The 21,835-nt window shown below is 43.0% G+C and overlaps 1 protein-coding gene across 9 annotated transcripts in view; it reads left to right on the top strand.

Moving 5' to 3' along the window:
- LNX1 (ligand of numb-protein X 1) overlaps positions 1-21,835 on the top strand; it is a 157,400-nt gene that overhangs the window by 68,341 nt on the left and 67,224 nt on the right. For 5 of the 9 annotated variants that reach the window (XM_021285931.2, XM_065060907.1, XM_065060900.1 and 2 more), the window contains 2 exons: positions 4,958-5,117; positions 19,430-19,910. In XM_021285931.2, the coding sequence (XP_021141606.2) occupies positions 19,507-19,910 (404 nt within the window). In that variant the 5' untranslated portion in view covers positions 4,958-5,117; positions 19,430-19,506. Of the gene's footprint in view, positions 1-1,051; positions 1,151-4,957; positions 5,118-12,502; positions 12,686-15,269; positions 15,291-19,429; positions 19,911-21,835 lie in introns of those variants that run through there. The other 4 variants (XM_065060903.1, XM_065060902.1, XM_065060905.1 and 1 more) reach the window with 4 other exon arrangements.

Below are 21,835 nucleotides of genomic sequence, written 5' to 3'. Positions count from 1 at the left end.
TGAAAAATAGACTGGGATGTTAGTGCAAGTCTAACAGGTAGTGGTACAAGATGCAGCTACCAGCTTGGGAAGGGCTCTTTCAGCCAGCTAGGAAATGCATAGCATAGACTGATGATGGTAACCTGAAGCAATGTCATCAAATTAGCAATAAATTAGCCATGTGTTTTTACAAGTGTGAATGATTAATTCCCAGAGCAAACTACGAAAGAGGCTAGTGAGTTCCCCACCAAGACAGGAGGCTTTCCTAGAAAGACTCCTGATATGGCTAAACCCAAGGGCACAGAGTAGGGGATGTGGCAGCCTCTGACATGCAAGGAGTTGGGAAAGATGACCTCCTTCTTTCTTCTAACCTTGAACTCTATGGACTGCTCCCAGGATACAAATCTAGCTGTGGAAGTTAGTTCAAGGAGGGACTGTGCATGCTATGCATTTGTACATGCTTTTAATACAGACATTTTACTCCATCTTAAATGATCCCCTTCAGTGTGTTTGACAAAGTATGGGAGAATTAGTGAGATGCTTTTTATGCCAGAGACTTCCTTGGTAATTAGGAGCAAGTCACTTAATTTCTGTGCCTCAGTTTGCCCCCTTCTTCAGAGTGAACCCAGCTTTCCTTAGTCTCTCCCTCCATGCTGGAGAGACCTCTGAGTGGTGCTATGCAAGTATATTCTTCTGAAAAGGCACAGGTAATCAAAAAACGGAGGTAGGGCACAGGCTGACATTTCTAGCAGATCAGAGAGCTTCCGTCCTGGAGAAAGCATTTGCTTTACTTTGGTCAGCAATCCACCCATACCGTGAACCTTGACAAGATGACTATAACTGTTCTGGGGTCAGTTATGTAACAAGCTTGCTTTGCAATTTAACTAATGAATGTGCTGAGAGCCCAGATTAATCTTTTAACTTCAAAAATTTCTCCCAAGGGAAAACATATAGAGCCTGCCTATCTGTAATTTTATCCTCTCCCAACAGCCAGAGTGTTTTGGCCACTTGAATGTTTGTTTTGCTTATGTATGTACAGCTCATGTGTTCACAGCTTTTTTTTTTTTTGGAGGAAGTGGAAGGACCCTGAGTTTCACTTGAGGCTGTACAGCTGGATCTGCAGGCTTTCCCCATTGGAGCCCTTCCTGATAGATGCCACGTGAGCATTTTGGTGGGATGATATTAGCTGTTGGTATGGCATAAGTTGCTGAGGTTTTTTTTGCAGTAGGGCCATATTTAATTATGTGCTCTCTCAGCCCATGAGAGCTGTCAATTTCAAAAAACAGTAGTTTTAAGTCTCGTAGTGTTATTGGTTCATTGATTGAGGACAAGAGATTATTTTAATACCGTGGGTTTGGTTTCCTTATTATGCTCCTGTTCTCCTTCTCAGGAGTTTTCTAGAAAATGTAAAGGTACAGAATACAGAAGATACAGTAAATTTTTATGATAAATGAAACATGACTTCCCAAAGTAATACAGACTGTGTAAGATCCTTGCCATCAGTACATTGCACCAAGTAGGTCAACTTTGGAAATCAATATCCTATTTAAGCTGTCACACTGTAGTGAATTGCTAGTTTAACGTCCATGATTAATGACTGTAGAGTCCATAGTCTGATTTCCAAGAACATCAATGGCACTCAGTAGTCCCCAGAGAGTCCATAATACAAGTGCTTGGCAATCTTTCCTTTTAAGTTTTGTGATCCAATTCAGATTGCTGATTTTCCATCAGAAGGAAACAAGAAGAGGGAATTGACACAAAAACTGGCACAAAAATTCGGGACTCATTTCTAAACCTGATTTTTCTCCCCTGGAGTTTGTTCCTACTCTACAAGCCAAGGTATATATTTGGCACAATCCCACTTGAGAACACCGAACCAAATGCTCATGCGAGATGTGGAAGTGGCCTGCTGTTATTGCAGAGAGGTGATGGCTTTATCCCAGGAGGGACTAAATCTCCTCCTTGCTGGTCTGGCCCCACTGCCCCACGTCATGACCCGCAGCTCTTGATGCTCCTTCCCCAGCTTCCTGTTCTCTCTGCTCCTCCATCAAAGCAGAGTGTCAGTCAGGGTCACACACTCTCCACCTCCGGGTTGTCATCCTACTGTCCATCCATTGGGGGCAGAGATGAGGGTGTGTTTTGTTGTTATGGGGTCAATCACAGAAATACTCGACAGCACTGGAAATTAATTCCCTGTGTGCTTGAATGAGACAGCCCATCTCAGCCACATGCCGGATTCTTGCAGACAGGAATGTAGCTCACACTGGATATTGGTCTTTTATTTTCTTTATGGCAAGCTGGCTGCTGGCTGGCTGGGACCAGGGGCTGGCACAGAGGGCTGAGTGGCAGGAAAAGAGCTGATCTGCCCCTTGCCCTGTCTGCTCTGGTTTCATGGGACTTCGGAGGAGACTGCATGGGCAGTGTGTTTGCCAGACATAATGATGTTTTCAACCTAAAGCAGATGTCATCCATTACAATATTATCACCTAATATTTGATTATTGCAGTTTTCCCTAATTTGACTTGACTAATCTTCTAACTTAGCTTGCACAGCGTCTGCTGCCAATGATTGCAATATATGCTGAAATCTTTGAGCTGAAGTAAATAAATGACTAAATCTAATACAATAGAGTTTATAGCATGTTGTCCTCCTGGAAATAATCTCAGCAGTAACACAGCACAGGCTATCTGCAACTGGAAAGGCCTGTACTTATATCCATATTTACATAGGTTGAGACAAACTGTACAAATTTGTTTTAAAATTAAACAGGCTAAATGTGTTAACTTCTTTCACCTCCAGTGTATGAAGCTATACCAGGGAATTATAAGTTTATCAAGCAAGTAAAATTACACCAGTCATATCTATGAAAGGCTGCTGCCATTTTGATGCAAAAGAATGAATTATATTAGGAAGATACTCTCACATTTTTGTGCCATTAATGAAGAAAATCTGTCAGAGCCTTTAGCCAGTTGCAGGCAAAGGGAGGAACCCGTTTCTCCCCAGCAGATGAAAGACAGTTTCAGCATAGGATCTTCCATCGGTGGGTACAGCTCACCAGCTCTTCGGTTCAGTGCCAATAACTAACTCACTTCTGGGGAATTAATTTGCCAGATATGTGTATGTATGTATGTGTATGTATGTATGCCATATTTCAGAGAGAATAATTTAGACAGGAATGGGTGCCTGAGAGGGCAGTTTGCATAAGCAGGAGAGAGCATTTCTTCTGAGCAGAGACTTAGAGAGTTTGAGTGCAAAGGAAAATAGGAAAACATGTCATGAGATGGGAAAGGCTATTTAAGCAATCCAGTAACATTGGCATGAAAACAAATGAGTCTGAACTGGCCCTTCGTCTGGAAACTTAGAAAAGCCTCTCAGCAGTGGGAGAGGGTGAAAACTTGGCCACTTTCTAAAATGGGATTTAAGTGTGTAGTGGAGAGTGTCTGATGTGGTCACCTGTGACAGCAGGGCTCTGGGCTTTCTGATCTAGGGAGATCAGCTGTGGAGAGACCTCACATGTGAGGAAGGATTTAAACACATGCTTTGCTCTGTGGGGATGTATTTGCTAATGTTTAAGCTTCTGTAGCTCAAGCACGTTTTTAAAAGGACATTGCATATTCATGGCTCAGTTTTGCAGACGGCTGACGCATGAAGCTTACATATCTGGCCTTGTGACCATCGAGGACATCTGGTCCCACGCGGGCCGTGTCTCTCTGTGTTGCACCCATCCCAGGGGAAGAGCAGCAGCAATTCAGCGCTGCACAGTGCCACAGCTCCAGCACGGTGCTGCCAGCACACACCTGGGTTTCGGGCGACTGTGCACCGAGCGGTTGTGGGATAGCTTGGTGGGGATCATCCCAGGTTTCCTCAAGAAACTCAGAGCAGAGGTTTTGTGCTGTCAGGCCGGGAGAGGCAAATGCTACTGAAAACAAGGATCCAGCGGGCTAAGAGGGTGACTGTCTCACTTGCTGGTAGGACTTGACAGTTCCCTTGATGATTTCTTAAAATAAATATTTAGCAAGGGATTTTATAATCACAAGTAGCACATATGCTTTTAAAATGTTTGAAGAGAAACAAACTTGCGTAAGAATGAATTGGAGGCCAAGACCTGGTAGCCATAGATGTTTATATCACAGGCTGGGGATTTCCTTCCGCCTGTTTTTGGCATATACTGCAGTTGTTTACTTCAAGTCCATCTATGAAGCTGCCTTGCTTCCTCTATAACATTTCCTTCCTTAGGAGCAAATACTTATGATGGCTGAAGTAGTTTCATTTATTAGTTATTCAAGTAGTGGGTAGATCAGGGTTTCTTTTCCTCCACTGGAAATAGTTTTTGAAAAAAAAGATCTTTTTTCTTCTGCTACCTTTGTAGTTAACTTCCACACTCAGCTGCTGTGTTACAGTTCAGCAATACAATATTTTACCCCTTTCTTGGGTAGTTTTTCAAATGAAAATTACGGGAAGATAGGGCTATCGTAGTCTTTATTTTGCAATATTCAGAAAATTAGCAAAGCTTTTATTTTCGGCCAGCTGATTCTGGAGTTTACAAATTGCTCTTATGCGGTTCACATCTTCACCATGAACATCAAGCATGCAGGGACAAGGTGAAGATCCAGCTTCCAAAGCATGGACTCAGGATTAGAGCTTGCAGGCCTCATCTTCCTTTTCTATGGGGAAAGCCAAATGAATCTTTTGTCTTGAAGCAATTTTTAAGATGGTCCACTGGACTTTATTAAATTTGAACCACATTGACTGCAAAACTGCAAGAAGAAAAGAAATGCAAGGAAGAGCCATATGGAAAATGGACTTTGATATAAGCCGGAAAGAAAAGTAAAATCTTCAGATTACACTGTTGTCTGAGCAACCTGCACTCGCTTATCTGCCTGCAGGAGAAATGACGGGGAGGGTGTGGTTTTCTAAACCTTAAATTGCTCAGGTTTATGCAATTCAGCTTTTCTTTGTACCTTCTGTCATGCCATAGGCTTCCCTGTCTGATGTGCCACCGTCTGCTCCCTGCCTGCAGAGACGGGGCTGAAGGCTGGATGCCCTTCCCCTGCCCGGTGGTGCTTACCTGAGCCCCAGGATTTCACACCAGCAGGACCTCACCAGCAGCAGATGAGAGACACAGTAAAGCCAGACACGTGAGTTTAAAGACTTATATTGGGGTTTTTGTGCTGTTGCTGCTTTTACCCTTTGGTCAGGTGTGAGCTGCTGCAGAGTGGCAAAGGTGGAAGGAAACACTCCAGCAAACAAACCAGGTTTGTGGCAGGAGGGTCCGAATTTCAGCCTGTGCTCTCAGCAGTGCCATGCAGCAAGGCAGCAATAAATATTTACTATGCCTGCCATTAGTGATTCAGTCTCCCTAATATCTAATGCAGGGATTATTTTCATAATCTCACGAAGAAGGCCATATAATGCACATGTAGGTTGCTGCGTTTCTTGGTAGTGGTACTACATGCCAGTATGCAAAAGTGCTTTGCTTAGTTCATTACCTTCTTGTTAGCTAGATGTGTTTGCTTTTCTGTTTTCCCTTTGCTAAGAAGGTCTTTTTCTTCTGTAAAGCATATTTAAAGACAACTGATTATCTGTGGAGAGGTACCATTTGTACTGCAGCTGTTTTAGCCCATCGTTTTATTAATCCTCTGGAAACCCATTTCTTCCCCTCCCCCAGGTTAAAACCCACAAACTCTCGCTGCAGCTGTAGGAGGTAAATTGAGGTTACGTTCGCCCTTGCTGTATCTTGCAGCTTGATTTTATGCATACAACTGCAGCTGAGGTGAAGAAAGAGAACTTGGTTTAGTTTTTACCTTTAACTCATGTATTTCTCCACTGACTTACATTCAGTTCTTAACTTCAAATAAGTCTTGTTATTCAGTACTGATATATGCAATGGTTGCATCTGAATACACATGAATACAGATAACTTGTTCTAAGTTTCATTTCTACCAATGAGCCTGATTGTTCATGTGAGAACATGTATATGCACAGATACAGCAACATAGAACCCAGGACTGTGATGAGGATAGGCGGACAACCTTGTACACTGAAGCATACGCTTAAAGTACTCACTAGAATAGAGGTCCAGGTACATAAATCATCAGGACCCATGCAAATGTTTAAAGCTAAGCACATTTGGGGGTGTTTTTAATGAACAGGGGTGAACTGTTTGCATCAAGATCTCTGCTGCTTTGACATCTACTGAGAAAAAAAAACAGTCCAGGAAAGGCATGCATATTAGACTTGTAATTCATGCTTTCTCTGTGTGCCTCATGACTAGGAAAGGGTTCCTCCAACTGCAAGAAAAGCAAGAATATCTTAGGTGTCTGTACTGGGCACTATGCAAGGCAATTGTTTTCCCACAGTCTCCTGTAGAAACGGAGCTCTCTCTTCATCCCACCTTCCAAACCAGTTTTCATTTGCTCGTTCAGGTTCATGCAGAACAATATCAAGGCAGCCCCACCATTTCATTGAAATAGCACTGCCTGTCATAAGCTGTCATTAGAAAACACAAATGCTGATCTGTAAATAAAAGCCAGGATTCACCATTAGGCATTTGGAAAGCTGCTGCCTTGTGAGTTGTATCCTCAATGTTCCCATCTGCTTTCCTGAGACTGAAAACTCCTCTTAAGGAAGTAATCTGTTATTAATTTGTTATTTTATATTCTTCCACCCCAAACCTCAGAGCCTATGTACATTTTCCAAAAATGTAAATTGATTCAATCTGGGGAAGCTTGTTTCTTCATTATCTTTTTCTTGCCACCTGAAAATGTTATTTCTCTTGCTGCTAATTCCTCTTACTTGTTCATGGTCCTCTACAAGTTTCCTCCCCTTCACTCACATGAGTTCTGCTTTTTGGAAGGTGGTTCCAGGCTCTTGTGTTTGAGGATTAACTGCATCAGGATTTAATTGTAGCACAGAGTTGGAAGGAGGAATGTTCCTGGCTCCCAGTTGCGATAGTCTATCAGAAGAAAAAATTGAATTGTCTTTTGGAAGAAGTTTGAAGATGCTGGCATCTTCCCCCAGCATAGCTTTTCCTTTGAAAAATGCAAATAAATCTTGCACGTAGGATGAGATGATAGATAAGCTTCATTTCACTGCAAACCAGGAAATCAAACATCATTGTTTCCAGCAGGGAGGTAAATCAGTAAAAGCTTTCAAATGCAGAGCGTCTCCTCCAAGCTGGCTGCTGGAGGGAAGCAGTGAGGTGTTTCTGGAGCTGTCAGTCCTGTCTGCGTGGCTGGATGCTGCAGTCTGGCCCCTCTCATTACAGGGGCAGGTGGAGGCCTGCAGCTGATTTCGAGGGACCTTTTGGGGACCTAACAAAGACCCTTTCCGGTTAAAATGGCGAGGCACTGGTATCATGGCAGACTGTCAGACTTTGTGCTTGTTTGCAGTGCAAGTCCAGTTCTTCCACTGAAATTTTTGCTCCTAGAAACTGGGATGTGCAGAGATGTGGTTGATTTTTTTCCAAGGCTTTCCCCAAAGGCTCAAGCTGAATCTGTAAAACAGACCAATACGTCAGTCACTTGATTCAAGGAACACGGAAACAGGAACTTTGACCTTTGGTAAATGTTCAGGGAATGGTTGGTTAACAGCTCCTGTCAGGTACAGCGGCCTCTGACTGCATACTGTTTGCCAACCCTGTGAATAGACATCAATTACTCCTTTACAAGGAAATCAAGGAGCTGAACACGCTGAAACTTTCTACCTGTCTAGCGGTTCCTGGCAGCCCTCTCCTTGGTCCTCCAGTTTTATTTTAATACACCTGCAACAATCTTACTAAAACAAGGAGCCTCAATGAAACAACGGTTTACATGTGCTAGTAATTTTTTATTAAATGATAGTAGCTACTTCTCTGTCTGGACTCATTCACCTTTTTAGAAAATGGCTTGTCTGAAATGAGGTAAATTTTGATCTGATATTGAATATAATTGTAGTCCACATTTTGCTTGTCTTTTCCCTAGCCTTTTTCTTTCCACACCTACAGATACATAGTATAGATATTGTTGATATACTGATACTACGGGTGACGTTATTGTTTTATTTGCTTTTCTTCTTCAAATCTGATTTTTCTTTAATGGTGACGGTTCACAAAGGATTTTGCAAGTAGAACTCAGTGTTGGAAAGCATCTTGTAGCACAGCTTTGGTTTTTCATAGTTTCAGTTTGAGGAGTCATCTAGTCATACTGCTGCTATTTAGAAGAACACCTCAGTTTAGATCCAATCAAAAGGGTCTGAGGCACTGAAATATCTATGACTTCTAAGAGGAATTTCAAATAATTAAAAAATCCCCTTACCTGCATGCATGCAGCAGATCATATCTGACTCTGTGGAAGGATGCAGGAAGCAGGATAGTTTAAGCACCTAATTCCAAATTGGTTTCTCATATACAGGATTAAGCAGCACACAATTGGTCTTCACACCCGTAGAACCAGTTCTGGAAGCAAATATTAATTCTGCCAAGAGACTTAATAATCTTTCTAGCATCACTCCGATGTCGTGACTGACAAAACTTAGTAAGCCTCTTCGTTTTAAGGACAACGTTACAAGGTTATCAGCAACACATGCATCTTAATTAGCACTGTATTTTATTGAGGAATTCCAACAAAACCCCAATTAAAGCAATGACAAATCCAGTCCAGTGATTAGTACCATACTCAGGGATACTGTTTCCCAGCACTGAGCAGCTGAGGAAGAACCAGGCTCTAGAGGATGTGTTTTGGTAGCTGAGTGCCCAGTCACTTGTTAGACAGGGATCTTAGACATTACCCTGCTACAGAAAGGCGCCCTGGAATGGAAACTATTGCACAACCTTAGCTTGGGAGCTGCTTCCACTCCTGCTCAAATACTTTGTCTTTCCCCATTTGGGAGACAGCTATAAACTCTAGCACACAGCTCACTCCCAAATGAGAAAACGGGACTATCAGTGAATATAAATGGAAATGGTTAGAACCGTTTCGTAAGGGAGAGATAACTGAGTGAAAGACAGTATGCTCCTTGTTCAAGACCCAAAAAGTAACCAGTGTTAGCACCAGAAAACATTGTCCAGCTGCAGTAGCTGGGCTGCTACGTTCAGCCTCTTCAGTGTGCAATATGTTTCCCTCTTTCCAACAGTGATTTTTTCTTAAATGTGAAATTCAGCACTTGGCATTGCGAAATGCCTCTAAGCTCATCCAAACTTCTTCCACTTGCCCTCTGAAATTTGTTTCCAGGTGCATGTTGTGTGTCTGCCCATTATTCAGGAGGCTGCCTCCTAAGTTGTTGAAATCTACTTGCTGACTACCCTGCCTGGGCTTGTGTCCTCCTTTTTCCAGGTGCCTGAATGGGACTGAGTGGCAGGGAAGGGTTTTGGACTGTGTTATTTTAAAGAGCAGAGTGTCTCTGTTTCATGCAGTTTTCAATAAGGACTGTTTGTTCTGGTTAGAATTAGTTTATTCGGTTGGGTTTTTTGTGGATCCAAGTGGCAGGAGGAGGAGATATTATTGAAAGTGTAGACATTTACAAACCTATAACTTCAATTATAGATTATATTTGTAAATTTTAATAATACTAATTTTCATTATTAGATTATATTTATTATCTAATAATAATTATATATAAATTACAGTACTGGAGTTAGGTGCAACGTAAGTGGAATTGAGATACAGATAACTAAACTCCTGCTTCACTGAATTTGCTTAAATTTGCCCATTGAGTGCAATGGGCCAGAGGTTTTATCTAAAGCATTCACTTCTGCTTAGCTGAGTCCCACTGGGGAGCCAGCTGCTGCAAGTTGCTGCTGTCCCCCCATGGGTGCCCATTCATAAAGCAGAGGGCATAGCCCTAGAAGTCAAGAGTTTGTGCAGACTTTCCCTCAGCTCAGGTCTGAGCAGGTCTGTGGTGTGGGAGCAGCCACCAGCCCCTTCCTCTGCTCATCCACCCATGCTGCGGGCTGCTCCTAAAGAAGGTCCCCACAGGGTGTTGTGAGAACTCATTAAGTAGTTTGTCAAGCATTAAGAGACTCCTAGATCAGAGGAGCAGTTGTAAATGCACGGTGTAATTAAAGCATGGCTGGCTTTATTATGTGTTATTAGCAGGGTTATCCATCGTATGTTCTGTGCTTTGTAGTTATTAGACATTGTCTCGTGGTCACGTGTGAGAAGGTGCTTTGAGGTCTGAGGGTGGCAGGTACCATGGCCATGTGAGTCAGGGTGAGGCACAGGGCTTCATTGTCCTACAGGGGAGAAGTCCTTCATGGTGCTTTTTGCCCTTGCCTTCTCATTTCCTATTCAGCAGTAATTCCCTCCCCCGTTGCTGATGGGATGGAGTAGCAGAATCTCCCGTCTGCCCCCCTGACCCTCTTGGGGCCCTGGGAGAGGATTGTGAAGGGAGATTAAGACTTACTGTGAAGCTGTATTAAGATTGTCATATTTCCATGCATTTTGCTTTGCCTATTGTGTTATTTTTTTCAAGTTAAGTAGGGCAGACCTGCACGGAGGACATGTGGTTCACATGCCAGGTTGTTCGTGCAGATGCTGCAGCTCTTGCAGCTGTTTTCTGTTGTGATGTGTGTGTCTGTGTGGAGCGAACATCTGATGGGACGTACAGGTACTCTCGGGGTGCGTTTGTGCTGGCTGAGCAACTTGCACGTCATGAAGCTGAGAGTGAGTTGGGCAAGTAATTCTTCATCTTTACCAACACAAATATCACACTGATAAACCACAATGAAGTTTGTGCCACAAAAGAGATAAAAGATACTTTAAAGCATTTAAGAAGATGCTGAGGGTGGGGTGGTTTTTCTTGGTAATTCTTCCTGGTCCTACAGATGGAGGAGTCTATGAGATTACTTACCCGATGCCTGAAGACACAGAATCTTCAAAGCATGGAGAGCAAAACATTTTAATCAGAACAAGCAAGTCTCTGAGACTGAACAGGCACCACTGGCAGCCAGGGTGCCACCATCTAGGCATGTGTTCTGTCTGTCCAAAGCATGATTACCCCTTTACCCCAGTACCCCTTATCCCCTTACCCTTTACATACTGACAATAGCTTGCAGTCACACTGACGGTCATTTTTTTCCCCTGATGGACCAGGGTCATGAGGGTCACGGTTTGCTGAGCTCTTTCAGCTGGGCCAGCTTGGAGAGTAGCTGAACCACGCACAATGGAGGAAGGGATATCTTGCTCTTCTCAAAGAGACTGAGTATTTTTTCGAGTATTTTTGCTTTGTGGACATAGTAAAAAGTGCATTCACTCATTACGAAGCCAGAAAGCAAAGGGCATGGCTAGGGGGAAACCTTTTTGTTCAGGTAGATACCTCCGCTGACAGTACGAGCCGTGTCAGTGCCTGTGCTGCTGTGTGTGAGAGGAAGGAGAACAGGCTTTCTGGATTATGTATCAGGGTTCAGTGAGCAGAAGAATTAGTGAATGCTATCTCTCTGTGGCTTTGCCTAATGTGGTGTAACTCCAGCATTAGTTTTTCTTGAAGGCTGTCTATGCACCATTCTCTTTTCCTGCCTGTCTATGCTAATATCAAGTATGATTTGGATTTACTCTACAGCCTTTCTTTTTGTGGGAACATCAACCTTTTTTCTCTCCTACCCAGCAACCTATTCTCATGGTAATTATGATAATGTATATGGAGGCTTCTGTCAAATGGGGCTGAAATTGAAAAATAGATCCAAAAGGTACTGGGGAGCAAAAGAGCAGGGACGAGCAAGGAGAGTCACACAGAGACAGAAAACAAGTACAGAACTGCCCTATTTCTTTAGGAAATATGGTAGAAGCAGTGTCGTGGAATTCACATGAGGAACAAAACTCACGCTCTATGTATAGAGCATTTATTTTATTTATTTTGAAGTAAATTAATTTTATTCCAAGTTTTGCATTTTGTAGCAGCAAGGTTTTCATACAGTGTTTCAGTGTTGTCATGTATCCATTGTGGGTCCATAATATGTCTGGGGGCAAAGTTGTCTGGATTAAGGAGCACCTGGCTGGAACACCTGTGGCTCCAGAGTGGTCTGCAGGTGCATGGTTTTTTGCTCTGAAACACTGGAGCAGGGTGGACAGGCACGTGTCCCTCATGTCTCAGACACAGCAGACGGACACCAGGAGCAAGGACCAGGGATGTGCTCCCTCATGCAGTCTGTATGGACTGTTGTACCTATTCCTAGCTACGAGCATCTTGAAAGGCAGCTGGGGCATGTGGTTATGCATCCACAAAATTCAGTTTTGTCATTGGGTCAAATGACTGAAAGCAAGCCTGTGGTATTTGTGAGGCTGTCAGTCTTGCCAAAGTCAGCCGAGCAATCAGCCAAATCAGAGCAGTAACATACCTTTTGTTACAGCCATGCAATTTTATAATTTAGTATGTGAAATGCCGATGGCATTTATTATGTCAATTAGAATGAGCACACATTTAGGAAGCACCTTAGGAGCCAATCATAATTGCTCACACAGCCTTGCTTCAGCCACATGATTGACTTCCTCTGAGCAGGTAGACCGTGTGCCTCTGAGAAGTAGTTACCCACAGCCTGCCCATTTTGCTACAACTTGTCTTTGCACTTGGGAGTCTGAGCTTGTAGTTCTGGCATATGCTGTTGATCCAAGTCTGGGCTTACTGAGCTTTGAAAAAAGCAAGAAACGGAAATTATTACCTCAACTAACATGGTATTTAACAACTAGAGGCATGCCAGCAACAAGTCTTCTCAGAAATACTGCCTTCTGCTAAGGTGAGTTCATTCATAAGAGGTATTCCTGATGGCATGGGTAGGTTAACCTGTGGATATGTAATGTCTTACTCAAATCTTCTCTTCACTCAAATCTTGTCCAGCTGTTCCTAATATTCTCAAATTACTTCTGGGCTGAATTTTTTCATTTTAACGTGCTGAGTAAAGTTTTGTATCCATGAAATTGTCAGAAAGAGCAATTCAGGTTTGCGTGGGCGTGCGAGAGAGAGACAGATGAAAAAGCAGAATGTATTTCCATACATTCCTAACAGACATTTCAGATACGTAATTCCACAACAAAAAAACTTTTTCCAGCATTGGTTTATTCTGTAAATTCCAGCATGAGCCACAGAGAAAACCTTTTTTTTTCAAATAATCTGGTTCTGGTTTTTGAAGTTATTGTGCATGCAGGCACAGCATGACATTTCTGTTAGGTTTCACAGCTTGAGCTACAACTTTAAAAGTCGGGGTTATTCACCTACTGTACTATTGAATTTTTCTATTCAGTTGGAGATGTCTTTCATCACCAAAGGCTCTGCGAAGTGCTTTGATTGTTACAAGCTCTGAGAAGGACTTTTTGACTAATAATAGCTTTGAGAAACCAGCTGGGTCCAGGCAGAGGAGATATTTTGGAGTTCCTGTTTGTTGTCTCAGAGACCTTCTGTACTGATGTGCTGAGCTTTTAAATACAAGTATTTTCTCCTAAGAGCCAGCTCTAACAGTCTTTTCTATGATCTTGAAAGTCAAGCTGAATTCTCATCTGCTAAATTGATACCTCCAGGATCCTCAACCCTTCTCCAATTACCAGCTTTTTATAGAGAGTTATACACCTCAGCTCTGTCCGTAACAAATCTTGGTTGGAGATGGTCTACTACTGATTACACCTCAAGCAGAAAGAAAATGTTGTGACTTTTCTATAGGTAGAACAGATTTAAAATAAGAGAGGAGGAGGAAAAAAGAGAGAGAAAGATACACACAGGAAGAATACTGGTCCTAAAATATGATTATAAGGTTTTAGGCACTTTGGTGTTTTATAACCTTCTTTTAAACAAAGTTTCAGATCTAGGCAGACAGACTCACCCTGTTGGCCTCAAGTGCAGCTCTGCCAAGGTTGGTGCAAATTATTACATTATCTGTTTGACAAGATCTTTGGAATGTCTTTTTGGATGGAAAATTTCGTACAATAGGTAATACTGGAGTATGGGTCACTCTATAATGCTTTCCACAACTGTTGTAGTATTGTGAAATAAACAGACTGCTCAACGACCTCTGAGTATCATCACAGCTAATCCTGCATAACCTGAGGGTTCTGAGCTATTGCTAGGGGAGAAGGAGGACTTCTCTCCCTCCCTCCTTCCCTCCCTCCCTCTTCTTCCCAGTGTGGGTGAGCCACTAGGTGGGGACAATGCCCACATCTCCTGACCTGCCCATGTCTTTGCCACCAGCACCTGGGCTGAGGCTTCACGAAAGAGTTAAGTCTGTGACTGTGAAAGGTGCCAAGTCTCCTAGTAATTTTAAGTGGGTATTTTTTAACATTAGCAAGGGAGATGGCAGTCTCCAGGCTCCTGGCAAAACAAGCTGAGTATCAAGAAAGGCAGATGGTTGCAGCGTGCTTACAGTTACTGTGACAAAAGGAAGGCCAGGTAAAAGCATCTCTGGAAGAATAACAAGCTTCTAATTTTACTTAGCAGCTGGCAATGCTGCTGTCATGGAGCAGTTTCCTTACACACCTACAGACCAGCCCTTGTCCATGCTTTGCCTTGGTGAACCACATGAAGGCTTGCCCTGAGTCATTTAGAGGTCCACATCCACAGGAGGTAACAGCCCATGCAGGGGCTGGGGGAAGGATGCAGCATGACTTTGTTATCTCAGCCCGGCTAAAAAGAGCACAACAGCTCTATTGGTAGTACCTCTGCCTCCTGCAGGGTTGTACAGCAGAAAAACAGGGCATGAAAAGGCATCCCCTTTTAAACACTGGATATAGGATTTATTACGCACATGCTTAGGAGTCCAAAAATAAAACAGGAGCATTAATAAATGTTACTTAAATACACAGAGAGAAAACCAGATGAAATGAAAACAAAAACATCTAATATTTTAATCTCACTGTACTATTCAGAATCCGTTTTCCCTTCACTTGTTGGCCACCCTTTCCCTTGACTGAGGATTTCATTACCCCAAGCCATACTGCTTCAAATCTACCAGAGCTAAATTCCTCTACCTGTTTTACAGCTCATCTGTGTCACTCCTACATTTTCAAGTGATGCCTGTTTGCTGGCTTGTCTGTCACCATTTGGGATTTAAGCCCGTTGCTGCCTTTCCAGTCTCTCTGTCACTGCTTCTCTGGCCTTTAGGCATCTGTTTATTCCTTCTTGTGTTAGCTGCTTCCTCGCTATCTTTCATCACTTGATTTTCTCTCTTTTAGCCTTGGCTACTCAGTTTGTACTACCTGAAGCTTCTTCCATTTTGCACCATGCTACTTCCAAGCGCAGGTTCCTGCGCTGCTGGGTTAATATGTGACAGTGTGACTGGGTAGAGGCAGTGGGGCTTTGCTGCTCTACTCGGTGAGCCCTCCTCTTGCTGCGCTGCTGCCGGTGTAACTGTGACGGTAAGTCAGGATTTAAGCTTAAGGTTGCTGAAATGCCTAATTGGGATGGGACAGTCGCTAGCTTGCCTGTGCAAGGGGATGAAAGGGATTCTCTTAACCTACTTTCCATGTTTACTATCCATGGTTTTTGTCTGGATTTGTTTTGTTGTTCTCTTAAACATGTCTGTTGGCTACAAATTCGTAAGGAGTGAAGACCCGTAAGATGAAAACTCTTTCAAATCAATGCAGTCTGTTGGGTAAATATGTACAAAAATGTGTTAGCTTGATACTGGCTGCCACTGTGGCCACAGCACTTCTTACCTTCATGTGACCATTCTTGTTCCAGCATGTGCCTGAAAGCTTGGCAGAACAGATATATAGGATGACAGTGTTCTGCCTTCATCATTTGCACCATATTCCTGTGTTCCAGCTCTGTGCCTTGGGCTGGAGCTTGACCTACTGCAGTGTCACAACACTGTGAAATTGTTACAAATCAGTATTTAATTGTATTCATCTAAGCCAAGCTGTGCTAGGCAATGTACAACTATGCTAAATCTGGGACTTCAGTTGTTGGAACCTTCCTGTGCAGCAGTGAAGGGGCAAACACTGGCAATGGCTTTTTGGGCATGGTACCACCACCACATCTAAAATCTCCTGCTGCCAATCATCTGTGCAACAACTGGTTCCTGTATAAAAAAGCTCTCGCTGTAAGCCAGTGTGGGGCTGCCTAGGTGACATCCTCGCCCTGCTGAGGTTGCCAGTGGTCTTGACACTGACTGCAGGTAGACACAGGTTTCCTCCCCCCTCATTTTCCTTCTCCTCCTCCCACAAGCACAGGCCTTGAGAAAGAGACTTTCAGCCAAGTAATAATCGCATTTTTTCACTTAGCTATGTTTTATCATCTACCTGTAGAGGGTTCCTTGATCAAAGCATGTTTTATTATTCATAGTTAATAGAAGTACAAATATGTGCTGGTTATCAGCAGGTCAAATTTAAATCCCCTTTTCCCTCTCTTCTACATCGCTCAAGAGAAACCGTTAGCAAATCTCAACATTGAGGCTTTAAGCTTCCTAAAACAACATTAAACTAATTATGTAGCTTGTTGTGACAGCACATAAATGTTATAAATACAAATGACTGCAAACATTTCAAACAACATCTGCCTCTGACTGAATTTATGCAACAACTCCATTGCACGCCCTTTGTGCTAATTCCTGTGGTGGTATAATCACCTCCCAAGGACAGACAGTGATAATTTAATTACTTGATATGTTCGGCAATTTAAGAAGGTTCTTCATAGGTGAACACAGACCAGATTAGCCAGGAGAGGCTGACAGATTTTGTCCCCTCCCTCCTCGCCCCCCCTGAATTTGTGTTATTATCTAGTCTAAATTTTATAAGTAACAGAAGCCCTCGGACTCGAATGAAGTCCTCCTAAAAATTTAGTGCCTGTTACTAATTAACATGGATGTTTTTATTTTCCTGCACTGTAGCAAGTATTTGCAATTTATGAAAACGTTTTAAAATTCAGGTACAGCTCCTCACACCTGCACTTTCTCACTACCAATGCATTATTAGCCTGGCAGGTTTGTAAAGAGTATCTATAATGTGGCCAGGATAATTTGGCTTCGTGTCCACTGGAGCTTCTCTCATCATTTTTGCTGCAGCAGAGTATGGCCTCAGGGTATCAATGCCTCTCTTTCTCCATAGCCATTGCAGGAATAATTGCAGTTGCTTCAGAGCTGTAACACTGTTTCCAGTTGCATCTAATCTGTATCAGGGGAACTGATGTGTTGTACATGTGGGAGCAAAGGAGTGATGCTTCCAGGGTTAGGACACGAGGCCGTTGGGATGCCTGTGCTCCTGTTCCTGCAGCCACTCCTGCCCCAGGGCAGGGCTTCGGGTCCAGCTTTCAGCAGGATCGCTGATGGAAGCCACACACTGGGTCTCCTGCTAGCAGGAAGGAAGAGGTTCTGTCCTTGGGAACATTTGAGGCAACAAAATGTTGGGGTTGGACTTTTGCTGGTGTGCAGGGAGAGCACCCATGTGGATCCACCTGTGTGTGCTGGTACAAGAGGATGTGGCAGGAGAGTGGAGAATCAGCATGATATTGCCCACTCCCCTGGTTGCCCTGGGTGCCAGAAATTTCAAGAATGTAGGAAAGAAAAAAGTTCATAAAGCAATCCTACTTTTGTCCTGCTTTATTGATTTCTAATTCATTTTATGACTATTTTTAAAGCTATAATCCCACAAATTCCTGAGGCGTATATTGCCACTCTTGCAAGTGGCCCTGTTGACTTTGGATGGGCTCCTTCCACGTGTGAGGGATACGGAGATCAGGCGAACGCTCTCCCGCTTCCTCTGTGAAACACAGCTGCTGGTAAAGCAAGCACCAGCTCGCAGCCACCCCACTTGATTAAGAAGCTGGCTAAGAGTAACCTACCAGGAGTTTGTTTCTTCAAAAAGAGCTGTTCATAAAGCTCTGGTGAAGATTATTACAAAAGGAAATGTTTGCCATGGTATAGAGTATTTTAAATATTTACAAGGATTCTAACAGGCAATGATTTTGATTCAAATGAAGCTACTGCTAATCAGGAGACAGAGCTTATGCAGAACTTAGTCTTGCAAGCAAGAAATATTATTATGCAGCCACTTAGCATAATTGCTACATAAGAATAGGATCTAGCAAAGCATTAAAGTGAATGTTTTGACATTTAAACATCTGGTTAGAGTTAGTGGGGCAATCATTTTACCTTTATGTCAGAAAAGCCTTGCTATGTTAAAGTTTAATTTCTCAGGTTTAGAGCCCCTGAGCTTTGCACAAAAATAAGGTGTTGTTTTATATGAAAATGTGCTCTGTCACAGTCAGATTTTTTTTTATTCTTTCCCTCATTTGCCCTCAAAAGTGGGTGTCTGAGGCTGACACATTGTCTCAGCAAATTAAGCCTAGCTGGAAGAAAGGGTACAGTGTTATGGCAGAACAGCAAATAAGATTTACATTTTCAAGGAAGAGTAGTAATTAGGCCATTGCATATTTTATATCATCATGTTTATTTTCAAAGCGGTATATCAAAATGAGCACGGATGTAAAGAGACATAAGTGCTCCAATGAGCAGTTGGGGCTCATCAAGTAAAAACTACAAATTACTCTTCAGTTTTGCTGCCACCCACAGAGTTTACATCTTTAAAATGCCAGCAGGCAGGTGCTCTGGCCAGAGCTAATTGGGTCTGTAGTTAGGGACATACTGAGTGTCTGTAATACATATTATTAAGGAAACAGGCCTAATTTTGTGATACAGTACTTGGCATTGTGTTGTGGACTTCAGCATGTGAGGTATTTGGTGCTTTGGGAAGTAAAATGACATTTTGAGCTGGTTATGCTGGTGCAGATGTTTATAACTTCTTAACTTGAGGCACTCAGAGCAATGATATGCAAGCATACAAACTTTAAATTCAGAGTCTCAGGTCCCCGTGACAAGACAGAGAAGATCTGAACTCTCCCCAAAGTACATTCTTGAGGTCTGTAACACCATTTTGTGCAATGTAAAAGATGGGGTCTTGTGTTCAATGGTTTTGAAAGTCAGGGAGATCCATTTCTGCTGTGGGAAGAGGATGGTCTAGAGGGTCTCAGGTTCTAAATCCTCAAGTGTTCTCCCTCCGGCTGTGTGTACGGTGTTGGTATGCTGCTGTGTGCCAGGTGAAGCTGCTGCTCTCCCTCGCTCTGCTGAGGCGGCGACTTGGGCAGTAACCGTTATTCTTACCTATATGTCTGCACGCAGTCTTGCAATGTTTGCATACACATGATGCTGAATTTCCAGCAGAAGTAATGTGGCCATAAAATCAGCTGACTGGAACTGCAATTATATGCTAATGCAAGGTTTTCAACCATTAAATGCCTGTAGTATTTCTTCCTATTTTGATAGCTTTCTTTACAATGAGAGCAATTGTGTAAACTAAGCTAGATTTAAGAGAAAGAGGTCCCTTGAGTTAATTGGCTACCCTTTTTTTTTCTTTTTTTCCACTTCTTTGCTTCACCCTCCTCTCCCAAAGATACGATCTTTCCCTAAAACCTGCTACGGTACTTCATATCTGCATATATCCTGTAAGTATGGTAAGAGAAAAAAATCCAGAACATAACTCTTTGTCTTGCTTCCCCACAGATCTGATGGCACACAAGCTTTGCTGCAGCTCTCACAAGTAGAAAACGGGTTGGGTGTTCCCGTCTGCCCTCTTTTGAATGGCATCAATTTTGATTATGAGCCAGAAAGAAGAACAAATGGAGGATAGCTTCCCGCCACTCTGTGTCACCTGCGGCCAAGCACATTTACCGGAAGAAAACCACTTATACAACTACACTGAAGAAGTAGATGATGATCTGATATGCCACATTTGCCTGCAACCTTTGCTTCAGCCATTAGACACGCTCTGCGGTCACACCTACTGCATGGTCTGCCTTACGAACTTCCTTGTGGAAAAAGACTTCTGCCCCATGGACCGCAAGCTTGTGGTTCTCCAGGCATGTAGGAAGTCCAGCATACTAGTGAAAAACCTCCTGGACAAGCTAATGGTTAGCTGCCCTTTCACAGAACACTGCTCAGAGGTCGTGCAACGTGGTCAGCTCGAACAGCATTTCCAAAACCAGTAAGTTTTTTGGATAGAATTTTTTTTTCACTCTTTTTCTTAAGGAGGGAAAAAAATATCTTCAGTTAATGCTGATTAAAATAGAAAATTAATGAAAAGAAAGATTTATGGATTTCAGTTGCAATGAACACCTACAGTATCATCAATTTAGAGGTTAATTTAGTCCATTTACATGACAATATTTCACTGTATTTTTAGAATTACATGCATTCAAGGTACTTCATGCTATCATTAGCAGTTCTGGGCAGATATCTTGTGGTGAGATGCATAATGGAACTGTGTATTTAGTCATCTGAAGATGTCTGTGAGTTTTGGGAAGCTGAGTTATTATAAATGTTTTAGTAGTACATTAAGGGTTTTATAATTGCCCTTTCTTCAATCCTTTTTTGAATCACAAATGACCTATATGAGAAGTAGAGCAGAAAATATTCTGGTTTGGTATTGGTCTTTGGAGCTGAGCGCTCCTTTCTTCCAGGTGAGCACTTCCCTGTGCCCTGCACGCTGAGGCTTGCAGAGCCCCTGCTTCTCCAGTGCGGAGTGGAGGAGCTCCCTGGCTGGACCCCTCCTCCAGGCTCGCATCTCCTGGGGGCCAGGACATCTCACCTGCCTCTGGGAGAGATGTCTTCAGAGAGCGCTTTAGTTCCTTTGCAAGGATAGAGCTGGTGGTGAATGATCCTCTGTTTTGCAAGGTAAAAGTGTGTGCTGCTGCTCTTCTCTTGCGTCTTCTGCCTTTTGGAAGGAAGGCAGAACAGTAAAGAGACATATTCAGGGTTGTGATTTCTGACAGTAGACAAATGCTTTGACATAACCCAGGTAACAGCACCTAGGATTTGAGGAGAGGTGGGATCTAAGAGATGCGCTTTTTTGTGGCCTCTATCTGTTGTCCGGTGAAATGACTTCCCCTGTGGTTTGCAGGTGTGAATTGTGTTCCTAGGTGTCTGCTTCTGCCTCTACATTGTGGAGAAAGTCCTGGGCGACCAGCGCCGGGCTCCACACTTCTGCTGGGGGCACATTCCTGCACAAACATGGTAATGCTCAGGGTCAGAGCATCCCTGGTGAGCTGCAGCACAGAGGTGCAGGCTGCAGGCTTCTGGGTCTTGAGCCCTGTAACTGGAAACGGCTCTGCAGCCTGCCATTCAAATGTGTCCCCATTTGAACTGGAGATGACATTTCCTAAAGCACCTGGATTCTCACAAGGAATTTATTCAACATAGTCACTGAAGTTATTGTGGTTTAACCAAAAAAACAAAGTTGACTGTTTTACATTACAAAAACTGATAGACAAATAAATAAATGGAAAATTGGCAATAAACTCCTTGGAAAGGGCAAGAGCCCCACTTTTCATATGCTTGTGGATTTGGGTGCCCTTGGCCTGCCCATTTCTGGACCTGGCTTTCCCTGTTGAAGTTGCTGCTGTCTCACAGTCCGTGGTGTAAGAGGTGGCAGCAGCAGCCTCTAGCCCAGGCTAGCAGTGCTTTTCAAGGTTAGATTTCTGTTGCTAAGGGAAAAAATCAACACAGTTACTTAGGATTTTCTGCCTTTGGTCCGTACTTCTCTGACAGACCTCAAATAGAGATTTCAGCAGTCGTGCAGGTAAAGGGACTGACAGTCTGCTGTGAGCTACTGTCACTGAGATTATGTTTCCCTACAGATTCCAGCCACAAAAATATTGAGTCCCTAGTGTAAATACCCTTTCCCTTTCCATTTCATACAGATGACTCTAATGTACTCTAGAATTTTCTTTTTTGTCTTCAGTTTTTGAGATGGTGGAGCTGCACCCATAAACTAGCAGGAAACCGCTCTCGCACTCACAATAAACAAGAAGAGTGGAATTGTGTTTTTTACATAGAGGCCACACAACTAGTACAAATTCTGATTTCTGTAGCTGACTCTCCTACATGAACATGTGCAAGTCTTTGTTTCTC

This window comes from Columba livia, chromosome 4 (genome assembly GCF_036013475.1).
Source record: "Columba livia isolate bColLiv1 breed racing homer chromosome 4, bColLiv1.pat.W.v2, whole genome shotgun sequence".
In the NCBI taxonomy this organism is placed as follows: Eukaryota; Metazoa; Chordata; class Aves; order Columbiformes; family Columbidae; genus Columba; species Columba livia.
This window is presented reverse-complemented; position numbering and strand designations above follow the sequence as displayed.